Source organism: Tachyglossus aculeatus, chromosome 14 (genome assembly GCF_015852505.1).
Source record: "Tachyglossus aculeatus isolate mTacAcu1 chromosome 14, mTacAcu1.pri, whole genome shotgun sequence".
Taxonomy (NCBI): Eukaryota; Metazoa; Chordata; class Mammalia; order Monotremata; family Tachyglossidae; genus Tachyglossus; species Tachyglossus aculeatus.
In genome coordinates, this window is record NC_052079.1 from 42,716,089 (window position 1) to 42,734,724 (window position 18,636).

General features: G+C 38.3%; 2 protein-coding genes across 2 annotated transcripts in view; one reads left to right on the top strand and one right to left on the bottom strand.

The window, feature by feature from the left end:
- The window catches only part of LOC119936850 (PARP1 binding protein), a 54,797-nt gene extending 43,725 nt beyond the window's left edge, over positions 1 to 11,072 (top strand). Inside the window, exons 8-11 of the mRNA XM_038756384.1 lie at positions 737 to 915; positions 1,754 to 1,838; positions 9,541 to 9,703; positions 10,499 to 11,072. Of these exons, the coding sequence (XP_038612312.1) occupies positions 737 to 915; positions 1,754 to 1,838; positions 9,541 to 9,703; positions 10,499 to 10,833 (762 nt within the window). The 3' untranslated portion in view covers positions 10,834 to 11,072. The remainder of the gene's footprint in view (positions 1 to 736; positions 916 to 1,753; positions 1,839 to 9,540; positions 9,704 to 10,498) is intronic.
- Positions 11,010 to 12,372, bottom strand: PMCH (pro-melanin concentrating hormone). The gene is made up of 3 exons (XM_038756383.1): positions 12,072 to 12,372; positions 11,543 to 11,747; positions 11,010 to 11,263 (listed from the first exon to the last, which is right to left on the bottom strand). Exons 1-3 carry the CDS (start codon positions 12,327 to 12,329, stop codon positions 11,214 to 11,216), a joined length of 513 nt encoding a protein of 170 aa, XP_038612311.1. The 5' UTR covers positions 12,330 to 12,372; the 3' UTR covers positions 11,010 to 11,213.
- Between the last annotated feature and the right edge of the window lie 6,264 nt (positions 12,373 to 18,636).

Consider the following 18,636-nt stretch of genomic DNA (forward strand, 5'->3'; position numbering starts at 1 on the left):
CGCCTTTTTCAAATATTGTCATGTTTTGCCCCAAATTATTTTAGTAAACAGTAGATTTGTGGCTCTTGTCATTGCGGGTTATAGTTGTTAAGGACTTTCACATTACTTTTCCTGACATTTTAGAATAAATAGTAATTTACAACATGCAAATCTGTTGGAAAACATTCTCCAAGATGTAACTATTCATAGTACAATCACTTTTTCAAGGAACATAACCAGGTTGAATTGTGGGATACACCTGTAATTCTGAAACCTCAAGATTCTAGTTATCGGTCTGTAATTTATCTTTGACTACTGGCCAGTTTTATCAGAAGACAGTAGCATTTTGGGAGTTTGGGGTGACACTGCATGTCCTCTATCAGCTTTTTGGTTGCCTCGTTCCTGTTTCATTTATGGGAACTTTCTCTGACATAACTTAGTTCTTGTCCGTGGCTTTATCTCTCAGTATTCTATTTAAATTGGTGTCCCAGTTCCTTGAGAAAGAAGTCTGTGGATATATTTAGTGAAGAGCTTTCTAGCTTTAGGTTTTTCCAGCTGTTTGATGTGCCATTTGACAAGCTGAAAAGAAAAATTCCATTTGGACAGATATGACATTTAAAAATTGGTGTCTTAATTTACCTTTAATGTCATTTCCTGTTGTAAATTGCATGCCTATGAGTGGTATTTTCTGGGGTTTCTTTAGAGGGGTGTGACAATAATTAGTATTACATTTACTTGAAAATATTTTTGTTTTCAGCCAAAACCACATGCTATAAATCATGGCACGGCATATTGTGGTAGAGATACTGTGAAGGCTTTACTAGTCCTTTTGGATGAAGAAGCCGCCAGTCCTCCTACCAAAAATAAAGCTGAACTTTTACATGGTGCTGAAAATGTAACTTCATGCCCTGGTATCTCCATCTTGACACTTTTCACGTGAGTAGTAAGGTCACTGTTAGGTGTTGGAGTTTAATATATTTTCATTTTTAAATAGGAAAACACTAGGATATTTCTTTAAAGCCATTTTGTAAAGGTTAATGTAGAATGATTTTGCACATTAATTTCATGAATCCATCGATTGGTAGACCATTTCACCAGCAAAGTTTTTCCCAGCCATCATCATCATCATTACAATCAACAAATTGTAGTCACGGAACATGAACCCGTATGATTTGAGGCTGTAAAATTCAACCCTGTGGTTGTATGTAAAATTTCGGTTAAACTTATTACTTGTCCATTTGTATAATTTGTCTGCTTTAATGGCTTCTTGTCTACGTGACTTCTGGCATTCCAAAAAGTGTTTTGGAACTTGTTCTGACCCCTTGGCACAATTGCATTCTGTGTCTTAACAATACCCTAAAATGTATTTGGTCCATGAGAATAATTTCTCGCTGAGATGGAAATGCAATTTAAATTTCTTTTGATTTTCATCTATTGAGCTCAATTCTCTTCTTCAGGCTTGGTTGAAGCGGGTGGATATGTAGCATCGGATTGGGCTAGGTGGGAGAACAGTTTCATTCAATCCACCCGAGTTTACTGCTGGCAGCCAGTGGTAGTCACTTCTTATGAGATTATATTTTCAGAAGTCAGTGGAAGAAATCTCTGAATTTTCATTTATTTATAATTTCTAGCTACTTGTTGATGGGGGTTGTCTCTACCAACTCTACTGTATTGTACTCTCCCAAGCAGTTAGTACAGTGCTGTACATGCAGTAAGTGCTCAATAAATACCATTGATTCACTGACTGATTGAATTCTTCATTCTTCTCCTATAGATCTCCCATACATTTGAGTGGGCCATCTCTGAAGCCTCTGAGAGAACGTGTTCAAAAGGCAATAGGGAAAGAGAAAAAAGCTAAGGTGCAGTATAATTGTTTGGAATAAAATAATATATTAAACCTTCTAGGCAATGTGTGAACCTTCTTCACACAACCTTGGTGTCATCCTCATCTCCGCTCTCTCATTCACCCCTCACATCCAAGCCGTCACCAAAACCTGCCTGTCTCAGCTCCGCAACACTGCCAAGATCCGCCCTTTCCTCTCTATCCAAACCACTACCCTGCTTGTTCAAGCTCTCATCCTATCCCGTCTGGACTACTGCATCAGCCTTCTCTCTGATCTCCCATCCTCGTGTCTCTCCCCACTTCAATCCATACTTCATGCTGCTGCCCGGATTGTCTTTGTCCAGAAATGCTCTGGGCATGTTACTCCCCTCCTCATAAATCTCCAGTGGCTACCAATCAATCTGCGCATCAGGCAGAAACTCCTCACCCTCGGCTTCAAGGCTGTCCATCACCTCGCCTCCCTCACCTCCCTTCTCTCCTTCTCCTGCCCAGCCCGCACCCTCTGCTCCTCTGCCGCTAATCTCCTCACCGTTAGGCCTCGTTCTCGCCTGTCCCGCCATCGACCTCCGGCCCACGTCCTCCCCCGGGCCTGGAATGCCCTCCCTCTGCCCATCCGCCAAGCTAGCTCTCTTCCTCCCTTCAAGTCCCTACTGAGAGCTCACCTCCTCCAGGAGGCCTTCCCACACTGAGCCCCTTCCTTCCTCTCCACCTCCTCCTCCTCTCCATCCCCCCCACCTTACCTCCTTCCCTTCCCCACAGCACCTGTATATATGTATATATGTTTGTACGTATTTATCACTCTATTTTACTTGTACATATCTATTCTATTTATTTTATTTTGTTAATATGTTTTGTTTTGTTCTCTGTCTCCCCCTTCTAGAATGTGAGCCCACTGTTGGGTAGGGACCGTCTCTATATGTTGCCAACTTGTACTTCCCAAGCGCTTAGTACAGTGCTGTGCACACAGTAAGCACTTTGATTGATTGACTTGGGAAATAAAAATCAGAAATGTCACTTTCCTTGCCCCAAGCAACCATAATAATATTTTAAAATAGAGGAATTGAGATACGTAATTGAGTGCACAATTAAATGAACAAAAATAATGAAGGCTATAAGAGGTTCAAAATTAATATTTATTGGGCGATTACTTATGCAAAGCACCTACATGATTAGAGGAAGTTTAAGATGAAAAAGGACACTTGCCCTGCCCTCGAAGAGCTTGTGGTTTTAAGGCTAATGAGGGGAAAGTGGCAAGCACAATGACATAATCGTGCCATTAGATGAAAGCAGAAAATGGACAGCCATTTATAACAACCCTCAGAAGTGCTGAGAAAATTGGACAAGACAGCATGTTATGGATTATAAACAGTCAAAAACCCAGTTGTGGTACTTGTTAAGAGCTCAATCTGTGTCAGGCACTGTACTTACTAAGCCCTAAGGTAGATTCCTTCATTCATTCAATCGTATTTATTGAACGCTTACTGTGTGCAGAGCACTGTACTCAGCGCTTGGGAAGTACAAATCGGCAACATAAGATACAATCTAATGAGGTTAGACACAATCCGTGTCCCACATCCAGCTCACAGTATCAACCCCCATTTTGCAGGTGAGGTAACCAAGGCACAGAGAAGTGAAGTGACTTGCCCAAGGTCACACAGCACAAAAGTGGTGGGGCCAGCATTAGAACCCAGGTCCTTCTCACTTCCAAGTCCATGCTCCATCCACAAGGCCACACTGCTTTTCAGTTCAGCCTGCTGCTCTCCAGTCTTAAATCTAATGTCAGATACGTACATTTGTTTTCAAGAATCAAATGGATGGAGACTTGACTCATTTCTAAATTTATTCCCATAGGCACTCATCTACCAGCTCAGATCAATTATCTATTTTTAGGATTAACTGTGAAAGTAATAGAGTAAGATGCTTTTCGGTGGGTTCTATGTCTCTGGAGTCATCTTTAGTTCTGATCTGCCTTATCCCCATTTAATAATCATCTGAAATACTTTTAAAATTTTCAGTCAATTACAAGCATCTTGGAATTATACAGTCCTGGCTTATTTACCTTGTTTTATTCATCCTCACAGAACTTCAAGGGAGGAATGGTTAAGAGAAAATGAAATGAAATTTTCTCCTGTTGTTATGTCTCTAGTATTTTTATATTTCTCAACATTGTGGTAATACAAAAATGATTGACACTTCTTTCACAGGTGTAAAAATAGTTTCTGCAGTGTATTTCGTTTAGAGCTTTTTGAAAATCAAGTTGTTTCTGCAAAGGGTGGCCTATTTTGAAATGTTTTCTATACGAATGAAAAAACATTTGTTAAAAACTTGTTGGAGAACATTTTTGGTTTCTTTGTAACTATTAACAGCTTTGCAAAATGCAAACAGAAAAGAAGGATCAAGTTGGTGTTTATATACATGTTTTACAGTGTAAAACTCTTTTTAAGCAAGCGCTAAAGGGATTCTTTAGCCAGGTGTACACCAACCCCAGTACTAGCCAGGGATATCAGTTTTTAGAATAACAAAAATGTTGCAAAAATTTACTACCAAGGTAACCATGGCAAGGCAGTTTAGCAGCTTGTAAAGCTTATGTTGCTATGACTCCCTTGACAGAGGAAAGAGTACATGATCTGCAATGTTACACTGTCTTTCTTAGCAATTGAACACGAGGATTTTAAAAGTAGGAAGCGTGAGTAAATTGGGAATTTTGATGAATTTTTTTCTTTAAATGGTACTTATTAAGCTCTTACTATTTGCCAGGCACCGTACTAAGCGTGGGAATGGATACAACGTCATCAGGTTGGACACAGTCCCTGTCCCAGCTAGAACTTCCAGTTTTTTAGACCCTTTTTTACAGATGAGGTAATACAGAGGAGTGAAGTGACTTGCCCAAGGTCACCCAGTAGACCAGTGGCAGAGCTGGGATTAGAACTCGGGTCTTGAATGCCCTGGCCCATGCTTTTTTCCAGTAGCCACAGTGCTTCACAGTGTGATTTTGATATTGCTTTTGGAAATATCCATCCCCTGCAATCATCCAGTGGTGGGTATACTCATTTAAAGACTATTTCTGCTATCTCAATCAGTAAACTCAATTTAAAGGGAAATGCATCAATTCAAAGTTAACATTGTCTCGGACGAGGTTTCCCTAAAGTAACTGTGGAAGACATCTGGTAGAAATTTCAATCAGTGATCATCAAGAGGAGAAGACACTGTACAGCGAATTCTCCTCAGGAATTCAAAACATTTTACCATATGTATCCAGATAGATTTATTAACTAGAGGATATTGTAATGAACTAATGTTTACCCCCACAAAATCATTCCTATGATTGATTAAGTGCTAAATAATGTCATCTCCACTTGTGATCAGGAAACAAACAGAGTTAGCTAGCTTGTGGATCAAACGATGGAACCTAATCTCCATACTCGCAGATCATTACTCAATATTATTTATTGTAGCACAAATATTTAATAATATTCAAATTGAGGAATTGAACCAAAGTCCAGCCCAAATGGTGAGGTTTCCTTTTTGGCCGGTGTGGTTTTATCCTGCTAACTGCAGTTGAACCTGAATTATTATTTTTTTTAGCTTCAATCTGGGAACTGAACTGAAAAAATATATTTGGGGCAATATTTTCCAGTATGAATAGGTTTAAACCATTATTGCTTTGAACTGAACCAAAACTGAGCTGAAGTTTTGGCTGCAATAGTAGTTGCCATGGAGATATAGCCCTGAAGGGTAAATGATTATAATTTAGAATAATGGAAAAGAGGGAAGGTCAGATAAGAATATGGAAACTATATCTTCCCCACCTCTCCATCACCATGGAAAGTAAAAAAAAAAAAAGATTGTCATAAAGGGGCACTATGCTGAGGAATAGAGGAAAGTTGGGAAACTTTTTACTAGTTAGAAATGCAGGAAAAATGACTGGAGGAAGAAAAAGTATGTTTAAATTAGCTTTTTAGTTACAGATTTAAAAAGCTTCTTCAGACCTTTTTTTTCAAGTTTGGTGATGTATTTAGAAATGCAATGTGAATTTAGAACCTCTATTTCATTGTTGGTGTATCTGGCTTATGACAATAGCAGTGACTTTTCACTAGTTTGACTCATTCTTATAACTGGAGTCAGGCTTTCCTATATGAGGTACTATTTTCCTCAAACTGGGAACCTACTAATAATTTTAATTTGAAAAGAGTTTGTGGCAAAAGACTGTACCAAATCTTGGCAAGTTTGAAGTTCATTGCAATTTTACTGAGTAGAGTAATCTTTCCAAGTGGAAAAAAACCAGCTCTACAAAGTGAAAACTTCAATCTGTTTCTCTCATGTGACTTGAACATAAAATGGCTTTAACAGCATGTGTGAGTCTGGACATTATTCTTAGGTGTTTGGTACTTCAAAACTGTTTTGAGGAAGAATTGTATTGCCTTTTTGTGATTCCAAAGCAAATAAACAGAGATTTGGAAGATTTGCAACAGGAAGTTATCCCACTTCTACCTAACCACTAATCTTGTGAACAGAAATTCAGTTTTTATAAAGAAAAAGAAACATCTTTAAATACAGTCTAGTGAAGCAAACAAATTTATGGGATTTATTTTTCCATCCTTAAATAGATAATGCTTCCATGAATCATTTGGAATTGAAGAAAGTAATTTGAATTGGGGAGGAGTCAATGAATTCATCTTAGGATCCACCAAATTTGTTCTTATTTTGGAGCAGAATCCATTGAATAGCAAAAAAAGCAACTAGCATTCTCTTTTAGTTAATTGAGGATTCTTCTATAGTGCTGTATGGGATAAGGAACAGATTATTTTAAAAATTTCCACATTTTCACCTTTATTGTTACGGCACTTATTAGGTGCTCTTATGCGTAAGCATTGTGCTGAGCACTGGGCTGGATACAAGATTTCCAGATCGGACACAGTCCCTGTCCCACATAGTGCTCACAATCAATCAATCGTATTGAGCGCTTACTGTGTGCAGAGCACTGTACTAAGTGCTTGGGAAGTACAAGTTGGCAACATATAGAGACAGTCCCTACCCAGCAGTGGGCTCACAGTCTAAAAGGGGGAAACAGAGAACAAAACCAAACATACTAACAAAATAAAATAAATAGAATAGATATGTACAAGTAAAATAAATACTTAAATAAATAGCGTAATAAATATGTACAAAAATATACACAATGTAAGAGGGATTATCAGTAGGTGTTTTGTCCCCATTGTACAGATGAGGAAACAGCCCAGAGAGGTAAATGACTTGCCCCAAATCACACACCAGGCCAGTAGCAGAGCTGGGAGTAGAGCCTGGATCTGCTGACTTCTAGCCCAGTGTTCTTTCCACTGGGCCTTGCTGCCTGCCATTTTTAACCAGTTGGAATTCCCACACCAAGTTTCTGAAAATACTATGGTTCTCCACAAAATACTTGAAGGGAGAAAAGAATGAGAAAGGCTTCCCTCTCACTGGTTACTAAACGTACCTGTCAGAACTTCGATGATCCCTTGTCCTAAGGGCTTGGGATCAAAAAAATTGGTTCAAGTCCATCTCTTTCTCTCTTTGTCTCTCTCTCCTCCCAACCCCCCACACACATGCACGTACACACACACACACACACACACACACACACACACGCTCACATATATGCATAAAAGAAAACATTGAGGGAAAGCATTTGGGATAGATCCATCATAAAAGAAATCCCTGGTCATGGAGGTCTTGGTCAAGACCAAATGCAAAAACCTGGAGCAAACATCAACTCAAAGGGTTCAATAAAAAGCAGTCAGAAGAGGCACTTGTAAAAAAAATATGAAGCTATATATATATATGGAAACTAACTTTTCTTGATGGCATCTATGAGGAGGAACTGAATGTATTTAACTGAATCTATTTAACTGTGTTTAATATATACTCCTTTGCAGATTCTGGACTAGATAACACCAATGCACTCATTACTCCTCATAAAATCCTGTATCAAACGGTTTGCCAGACAGTGCAATGTTTAAGGACACAAGGTCTTCATAACCTGTTTCTAGATGCAATTCAGATATATATATATATATATATATATATATATATATACCAAATATATTTTAGGAATGACCATTCTCCTATGGCCCCAGAAGAAAGCTGACATGAGCTGGAGCTTTGTAAGTTTTGGTTTTGAGAGAAAGTATTAGCCATGGGAGTCACTTTGCTCTGGAATAAATTTACTTCCTTGATCTGGCATCCCCCATGTACCACTGCCATAACTACTTTAGCTAAATCTAATGGATAGTTGGAAACCAATGTAACTACCTATTTTCAAACACCCTTTTTGGGGGAAATAGCCCCTTTTCCCTTGCTGGGTTGTGGTATGCATGAATAAAATAATGTTCTCTGAAGCAGTTTGGGATCTTAGAAGGAAAAGTACTGTGAAGCTACAGGAGAGTTCAAAAATAGTGTTACTGTAGAGTTGTCCCCCTCGGTTTTTTTTTTTTTAACATTATGTCATTTGGGGAGGCTTTCCTGCAGCACTTTCCTTTTTAAATAAAATATTTTACGTCTTAGACCAAGCTACAAACTTTTTATTTCAAGATTTTTTTCTGGCTACTTCCTCTACCAACTTTACAGATTGTCTTTTCCTCTTTCATTTTCCAGTTTCCTAGGATACCAGTTCCCTTTCCTTCCTGTTTCCCTCTGCTTTAATCAATTTTCTCTAAGTTTTCGGTTATATTTTTGGTCTTTCTAACTTTTTCTGAATAAGCTGTGATCTCGGTGGCTGTTAGACTGTAGAATTTTTCAATTTTCAGTGAGAACACTTGAAGGGGATTTTGTACACAGCATTTTAAAACGTTTCAGTTGTAAAATCAATTTAATAATTGACTTCGTTTAAAAAAGTATATTCTGTACCCAGTGTCAAGTATACGAACCATAAACAACCCTTACTGATCATTTGAATTAAAATTATATCTTCTCCAAGAGGCTTCCCTAAGTCCTCCTGCCCCTTATTCACCTTCCCTTCTGTGTCATCTGTGCACCTGATTCTGTATCCCTTAAGCACTTTGACTTTCACCCCACCCATCCCAGCATTCATGTATATAGCCATGTGAAATTTCTTTTTATTCCTTTCTCCCCATCTACTCTGCAGTTTTCTTGTGAGAAGGGACCAGTCTACCTGCTTCGTTGCACTGTATTCTCCCACAAGTTTAGTACAATGCTCTGTACACAGCAAATGCTTAATAAATATCATCTACTGATTAATTGCACCATCTAATAGTGCATACGAGTAGGATACAATAGGTGGGAATGCTGACATAGAAGCTTTTCCTAAGCCCTCCTCTCCTCCCACTCCCTTCTGCGTCTCCGTGACTTGCTCTCTTCATTCATCCTCCCTCCCATCCCCACAGCACATATATGTATATATCTGTAATTTATTTATTCATTTGCGTCTACTAATGTCTGTCCCCCCACCCCAACTGTGAGCTTGTTGTGGGCCGATAATGTGTCTCTCCCAAGCGCTTTGCATAGAGTAAGCTCTCAATAAATACGAATGAATGAATGAACGAATGAGATAGTAACTTCCAGCCTGAAAGAACTAAGCAACTAAGCTAATATGAGATGGTAAATTTCACCTTTTCCCTGAAAGAACTAAGCAACTAAGCTAATAAGAGATGGTAAATTTCACCTTTTCCCTTTATTTTATGAAGATTAAATTAAACTAACTGTTCCTTTTCTTCCCTCACCAGTTAAAACAAACTCTAATTAAGTCACAATTTGCCTGCACATATAAAGAAGACTTGATGACCAAGAAGAATGATAAATTTGGAAGTATGAATCAGTTGCCGATTTCCATTTACCAAGGATCGAAACAAGAGTTTTCTCTTGACTTGGAAAATGCCCCTCTATCTGGTAATTTAGGTTGAAATATATTAACATTTCATATCTACCTTAGATCTAATAACACATAGATAACCAAATAAAGCTCACTTTTTGCAAAATTGTAAAATGTACCTAAGATATGACTTTGGATTTTGATTCCATATTGATCCAGCTTAATGATGGCTGTTAATTCCTTCATATTACATTGCCACTATCTTCTGAGGCAGTTAATTTTGATTTCAACAATAACCTATTGAGAGTTTTCCGAGTGCTAGATGCTTTTTAACCTTACAAATTGGGTGGTTTAAGGGTGTCACACAACTTAAAAATATCTCTCATGCTCTTCTGTGAGGAGGAAAAATTGCCAAAATAATCACCTTATGAGTTTAACATGACAAGGAAAAAATGGTGGTTTGGAGGTGGAGGGAGGCGAACATTGTTATCTTTAGATTGTAAGCTTATTGTGGGCAAGGAACGTGTCTGCCAACTCTGTCATATTTTACTCTCCCAAGCATTTAGTACAGTGCTCTGCAGATAGTGCTCAATAAATAACACTGATTGATGAATTGATCTAAATTATTTGAGTACGTTGTAAAATCACACATCCCGTAGTTTTACCCAATATCCCCAAATATCACGTTTCTCCTTTCAGGTTAATCGTTTTCCCCTCTTTGGTCAGTTTTAAAAGAAACACTTTTAGGAGAAAGAATAGCATTTTTAAAAAATGTTTTTAAAAACGTAAATGTTTTTGAACTGTAACTATTCTGAATAATTATCCTAAATGTTTATTTTTGTCTACTCCTTTTTATGCATCTTACATAATAGGTGTGAACTCAACTGTTGAAAAACCGTCACTTGGAATGAGTTGTGGAAATGTTGATCTGAACAGAAGGAAAAGGGAAAAAGTACCCAGAAAATCAAGTTGTCAGCCATTACACAAGAACTCAAATAGAGAACAGGTGGATTTAAATAGTGAAAACACTTGCTGTGATAATGACAATGAACCACCTCAACATAATGTTAAGAGATCTAAAACATCAAGCAACCCACAGAATAAACTGTACAGCAAACCACCTGGAGCCGCAAAAGGCAAGAAACCTACAGCCAGGAATAAATTGATTACTGGCCAGGCAAAAATAACTTCATTTTTTAGATTCTAAATTTGTCCTGCCTTCCCCCTCCCTACCACATATTAAACCTGCACAAAAAATACTATGAGCCTTTGAAAGTTTAAAGTATAAAGTTCACAGATAACTTTTCCCCTGTTAAAATTCAATGGAAAAAAGAAGTCTATTATGTTAATTATCAGTCAAATATACCAGGAAGTCAGGGTTGGTGCAGAATTCTTCATTTTAATATACAACAAGATTGTTACATTTTGATCACCTAAAGAAAATCTTAAGCATTTGGTTCAAAATACGTTCATTTACTGAGTACACATCTATAACAATATCAAAATCACAGCAACATAAGGATTTTATTTCACTGGCCACCGCAGGATTTTGTTTTCTTCAGAGATGATGATGTGGACCAACAGGTATCAGATTTGCCAACAAGGTCGGTAGACTCTTCCCAGCATGCACCTAAGCACTGAATTAAAAAAACCCAAAAAACTCCTAAAATTTAGATTGTTAAAAGGATTGTACTCTGATTCTACAGATTTTCATGATTCTAGACGTGAAATGGAATGATTATAAATAAAATAAAATAATAATTTAAAAAGTTTAATATCAACATGGTCAACATTTCACTTTAAATCAGTCAGAATTGTATTTAAGCTTATGATTTTGTTTTTCATTATCGTGTGCATTAGAGATTCACTTTAAGCATTATACATGAAATAAAATCAAGACGGAAAAAAATACTCACTGTCAAAATCTCTCCTTCCTATAGGAAATTTAACTGAGTTTTCCTCATCCCCAGTCTCTCTCCTTTCTTGTGCTGATTCAATATTCTGAACTCCATTATCAGCTGGAACTGCTACTGATCCTTTCAGCGCAAGGTAAGGTAACTGTTTAAAAGCCAGGTTCAACGGCAGACCATGGCTTAAGAAATGGTGCCTGGAGACTTCATTCTGGAGGGAAAGAATTCAGTTATATTTTAGTTTTGGCATCAGTAATAAAAGTTTCACCTTTGACGTAGACATTCCTCACATCAGTTGAAGATGCTCTGCCTTACATTTGATGTTTAAATACCTTTTTCGCAGAATAGGCTCCTCAGGCATTTGGCTCACCAGTGCTCATCAAGGCCACAAGTCTTAAAGTGATTTTAGTGCATTTTTCATCTACTTTGCATGTTAAAAATACCTAAAGATCCATTCACCAGTTTTAAATTTTATTAAATGGACTACTTAGGTTTCAAATTTGCATTAAGGTAGGAAGTCAATAAAAATGCATACCTTTGGGTTTCTGTTTTCCTCATCATTCATAAAGCTGCTCTCCTCTGCTTTGAAATGCTCGAGAGAAGGAGAAACTCCTGATTTTTCTGCTGTATCTTCATTCTGAAGGGCTTTCCCTAGGCTGAACGTATTCAGTAGCATGCCACCGTCCTCTACGTTTCGCATAGCTTTTGTTGCTGAAAGTAAAAAACCCTGGGAAAACAGAAAAAGAGTTAGGAATAGCATGTAGGATGAGATGTTCATTCTTATCATTCTCATTTGCTATGTGTTTGCATAGGAGAGGAAACAGATTTAAAAAGAAAGATAAATTATCTTGTAAACTGACAGACCGTAAATCATTCCTACCTTTATATATTTTCCAGAGTGAAAAGGAACCACTTCAAAAGGCTTATGCCTGCATCCTTTTATGCAAGATTTATATATTAAGGACACTAATCTCTTATATTGCTAATCATGTATTTAGCCTTTAATGGTGTATAGCTTTGTTTAACTTTAAGTGTAACTTTTCTTGAAATGGATTTGATGAATCTCTGTAGAATGCTGTTATGTAAGAAGATTAGTGGTGGTTTGTAAATGGGTTATTAGGAACCCAAACCACAGGACATCATAATCTCTCTTGCTCCTTTTTATGGCAGGATTTTCTGGTAAATCATTTTTGAAACTTAGTCAATTTCTTTTGATGATGACAGCCTTTAAAGTTATTTAGTCTAATCCCCGATGAAGATGTAATTACTTTAAAATTGGCTTTAGTAAATGAAATCTTTGATTGAAAATGTATGACCTTGACCATTCTTTTTGGCTGTGTAGTTTAGTCACTTCATTTAATGCAAAACTAAAATCTTGGTCTTCCATTTATTGAAAGCTACTCTAGTAAAATAACCTTTCTGCATGCATTTGGAAACCACTACCAAGTCTCTTATTGCCTCTGTCAGCAACAGAATTCTCTGGGCATAGGGTGGACCTTTGATCATCATCATCAATCGTATTTATTGAGCGCTTACTATGTGCCGAGCACTGTACTAAGCACTTGATGGAACTCAGTATGTTATTGCTAAGGCTATCATGTTCTTATTTAACGATATAGCCCTCAACTGTTTGTTTTAATCAATTCAGAATTGAAAGAAGGACATCCAGAATTAATGCTAAAATTCTCTCAGGAAGAAAGCGCATTGTTGAATGCATTTTAAGACGTATCAAGACCCTAATCCCAATAAGATAATAGTAATAAAACAACCATAATAATAATCATTGTATTTGTTAGGTGCTTGCTGTATGCCAGGCTTGTTCTAAACACTGAGGTAGGTACAACATGATTAGGTTGAAAACAGACCCTGCCCACATGGGCCTAAGGGAGAGGGAGAATAAGTATTGAATCTTCATTTTACAGATGAGCAAACCAAAGCACAGAAAAGTTAAGTAACTTGCCTGAAGTCACACAGCAGGCAAATGGAAGAGTCAGAATTAGAACCCTGGTTCTGAGACTCCCAGATTCTTGCTCTTTCCACTAGGCCATGCTGCCCCTCTATCATTTCCTTCAAAATACATTTATAGAATGACTATTCACTGTGGTACTATTGTGGTACTGACTAATTCAGTGAACTAATAATATGAATGCTATCACCAAAACATCTGATCCCTTTAAGATCTTTTATTTTGTATTTAGGTCACCCGTATGGTAAATATCATCATCTGAAGCCACAGGGAAGGGTATTTACAAACAAAAACTCTCCCCCGAGTCCTTATCTTTTTGATGTTATTTTGCCACTATCTTGAGTATGAGTTTGCCTGTTACACAAAGGAATTTGAAAAAAAGGATCTTTGAATTTGACACTGTTCTGGTAGTATGATGGTGTTAATAAAGCTCAACTCCATTATATTTGATGTTTAAAATAATGGCTGGAAGATTGGGTTTAGTAATCATCCCAAATTGAGACAAAACCATTCTGAGGTTTAAAAAAAGCTGGTTCATGTTTTCCTTTATTTTTTCTTAACTCTCATAAGCCTTGGACATTATGAGGTTTTCCCATAACCATTTAATTATGTAGAAGCAATCCAAGTTTAAAAAAAGACTTTTTATGTTGGTTACTGTGATGTGCGATGGAGCATAGTAGATTTTTTTTATTGGTGTTAGAATTAAATGCCCCCAAGCGATTCATTGTGAGCTTAGGTAACTGAAAATCATGGACAAAAGCACAAACAACATAGTAGTAAAACTTCTGAAAAACAAATTTTCTCTTTCTCTTCAATCACTCTATTTGTGGTGTGGTTCAAGTAAGTTTCGGCGAGGACCAATTAAATAGTTCTTTTCCTCTCTGTACTTCCTATCCTGGAGAGTTCACCCATTCTCATAGTTTCTTCTAGCTCTTGTACACAAAAGCTGTCAAGTATCACACTCCATCTATGACCTTTCTCTTTTCATCGGCCCAGATATCATCATCATCATCATCAATCGTATTTATTGAGCGCTTACTATGTGCAGAGCACTGTACTAAGCGCTTGGGAAGTACAAATTGGCAACATATAGAGACAGTCCCTACCCAGCAGTGGGCTCACAGTCTAAAAGGGGGAGACAGAGACCAAACATACTAACAAAATAAAATAAATAGAATAGATATGTACAAATAAATTAAATAAATAAATAAATAGAGTAAAAAAATATGTACAAACATATATACATATATACAGGTTGGCTTTATATCTATATCTATATACAGATATCTATATCTATATACAGATATCAGGTTGGCTTTAGGACATAGCTGCTTGGATTGCCAGCAGGGAATGTGTCTAGCAACTCTCTTGTAGTCTCCCAAGCACTAAGTACAGTGTTCTGCACATAGTAAGCGCTCAATAAATACAACTGATTGATTGCTATCCTGTCACTGCTTGGAGCTTAATAAATGGAAACGATGTTTCTGTCCTACTGTCAAAGCTTACCCTGTTTCCACTGTCTTCCCTGTCTCCTAAGCCCCAAACTTTAGGGTAATCTTTAAAGTTTCTCAAAAGTACAATTCATTAGTTCAGACTAAGGGACAAGTCCGGTCTGAATTTAGGAAAAACCTTAAAAGTAAAAGTATTTCTTTTAAGTACAGTTTTACTATAGTACTTGAGGCGGTTATGTCTCCAAGCACCATGTTTCCCTAATGTTTTTAGGTTTGTTTTTTTTTCTGGACCACTTCTATCCTACAATCATCTTTTTAAATGCAGCTAGGTTATCAAGGGGGCTGTGTTTCCCTACTCTCAACATCCCTCTGCCATCGTATCCTGAAGCTTGTTAACTGGAGCTCTCCTTTCTATCTATATAAAGGAGTCTTTTATTTTGTAAGATGACTACTAATGATGAGATCCTTACTATGTATGTGAGAGTGGCTGAAAAGAGCTGTGGGAGACTGAAAATCCATTTCATAGTATATACACTTCAAGATAGTTCTTTGCTGCACTGCTGCATTTACTATTTGCAGAGTTTGTCACTGTTTTGGGATTGCTTCTTGGTAGTCCAAGTTCCCGGAAACCTCTGTTCAAGGAGAACAACTCCTTTCCTGATTCACACCAGGCTAGACTTCCTAATATCATTTCCCAGTAGTCTAGTGCTATAACACATTGTTTATGATTGGGCTTCACTTTGTCATTGCTTGCTCTCTCCCCACTAAAATTCACCAATTAGTAGTTGCCGAAGAATCTAGTCTCTCATTTCCTGCCTAGTCAAGCCGGTTGAATGTGAACATATCCTCAATTCTATTTTAATCTATCAATCAATCGTATTTATTGAGTGCTTACTGTATGCAAAACACTGTTCCAAACTCTTGGGTCACCAATTAGTAGTTGCCGAAGAATCTAGTCTCTCATTTCCTGCCTAGTGAAGCTGGTTGAATGTGAACATATCCTCAATTCTATTTTAATCTACCAATCAATCGTATTTATTGAGTGCTTACTGTATGCAAAACACTGTTCTAAACTCTTGGGAGAGTACAATATTACAAAATAGCTAGACACGTTCCCCACAAAGAGCTTACAGTCTAGAGGGAAATACGTTATTCTAAATAATTAAATTGTGGATATGTACATAAGTGCTGTGGGGTTGAGGGAGGGGTGAAAAGAGGGAGCAAATCCAAGAGCACAGGCGACGCAGGAGGGAGTGGAAGAAGAGGGAATGAGGGCTTAGGCAGGGAGGGCTTCTTGGAGGAGATGTGCCTTCAATAAGCTATCCATGTATTAGAATCATGTTATCGATAATCTTGTCCTATTAACAATCTAAATGTGTCTATTTATTGTTATACTGTACACTCCCAAGGGCTTAGTACAGTGCTCTGCATACAGTAAGTGCTCAATAAATACCATTGAATAAATGAATGAATTAATGAATTTGACGTTAAATATGGTTTCTAGTTGGCACAGGTAAAACCGCTCAAGGAGCTAGACGTATCTTTTGCAGTAGGCCCAGGTCTCAGCTGTAGAGGAAGTTGGATACTCCTAGACCTTTATGCCCTATTTTTGTCTTATTTTGTCAGTCTCTCAAAAACCAGGCTTATCTTTCTAATTCTGTCTCTATTTTTTTCATGGTATTTGTTTTTGTTTCTTTTTTGTGGTATTTGTTAAGCGCCTACTATGTGCCAGGCACTGTCCTAAGTGCTGGGGTAGTTACAGTTAAGTCAGGTTGGACACAGCCCCTGTCCCATATGGGGCTCACAGTCTTTATCCCCATTTTACAGATGAAGTAACTGCGGCACAGAGAAGTGAAGTGACTTGCCCAAGGCCACACAGGAGAAGACAAGTGGCCAATCCAGAATTAGAACCCAGGTCCTCTGACCCCAAACCTGCGCTCTTTCCATTAGGCCATAATAATAATAATAATGATGGTATTTGTTAAGCGCTTACTATGTGCGAAGCACTGTTCTAAGCACTGGGGGGACTACAAGGTGATCAGTTTGTCCCACGTGGGGCTTACAGTCTTAATCCCCATTTTACAATGGTAATTGAGGCACAGAGAAGTTAAGTGTCTTGCCCAAACTCACACAGCTGACAAGGGGCGGAGCGGCATTCAAACCCGTGACCTCTGAGTCCCAAGCCCGTGCTCTTTCCACTGAGCCATGTTGCTGCTCTATTTCATTGTCTATTTGTGCATCATTGGAAAATGGCCCACATCTGTAAGGGACTGTCTCTATATGTTGCCAATTTGTACTTCCCAAGCGCTTAGTACAGTGCTCTGCACACAGTAAGCGCTCAATAAATACGACTGATGATGATGATCCGTGGCAATATTCGTTGACAGAATTGAGTTCTGACTTGCTAATGGAAATCACTAGTTGTGTGTCATGATTGTTGGCTCATACATAACTTCAGGTATTTTTCAGGCTTGATGTCTGTTCACAGGAGCGTGCTGCCTCTGCGAAACAATTCATTCTCATCTATCTTCTTGTGTTTGGATCTCAAGGGGATAATCATCTGCCTCTGGCCTTTCTTGAACGCTTTCAAAAATTTTCAGTGAGGTTCATGGCCCGAAGCGTTATGAAACCTTTTGAATGGCACCCTGCACTTTTATATCCATTATGTGGCAAAGTCTGACATCACATTGCAGGTCAACTATTTTCATCAGTGGCCTGATGAGAAAGATTCTCGTTATATGATAATGGCATTTATTAAGTGCTTACTATGTGCAAAGCACTGTTCTAAGCACTGGGGAGGTTACAAGGTGATCAGGTTGTCCCACGTGGGGCTCACAGTCTTCATCCCCATTTTACAGATGAGGTAACTGAGGCACAGAGAAGTGAAGTGACTTGCCCAAAGTCACACAGCTGACAATTGGAGGAGCTGGGATTTGAACCCATGACCTCTGACTCCAAAGCCCGTGCTCTTTCCACTGAGCCACACTGTTATATAAAGTTGGTCTGCACACAGTATGCACTCAAGACATACCATTGATTGATTGACCGATTGATCGTCCTTTGGTTCGAAGATCAGACCGAATGGCAAGGGGCCAGAGAAGGTGCAGTGTGATTCTGGTTAGAATCATGTTGGCAGTGGGAAGAAGTGAGTTAATCCTCTAATCTCCCCATTCGGCTCTCTTACCTTTCTTCTCAAAGTTGCTGTTGATGACAGCATATTTGAAGCCTTGTAGCATTATTTCAGTGTTCCGTTTATTAAAGAAGAGTTGGCACGGAAGTCGAAGCGTTAAGTCCCTTCCTTGCTTGTACATTCTGCAGGAATTCAATCAGATCCAGATGTGGATTTGCAATCAGACGAGTGACCGCCTCATGACCCTCCACTTGCCTTTAAAGCAAAGGGACTCCGCTCCTCTTCCTAGCATAGATATCCTGCCATTGTCGAACAGCAAGAAAGAGACAGAAATCTTTCTGAAGCTCTGGAACGGTTCTTTTCGGGAATATCCAAATCTGATTAGTTGATAATATTGGTAAATTCCGATGCGCAGGGAGATAGCCATTCCCAAATGTGGAAAAGGCATCCTTTTGATCATCAGTGCGACTTAAAGCAAGATGGGTCTCACTGCTGCCAAGCAAGGTGCTGAGCGAAGGACTGCTCTTCAGCTCGTATTATTCTAAATGTAGGC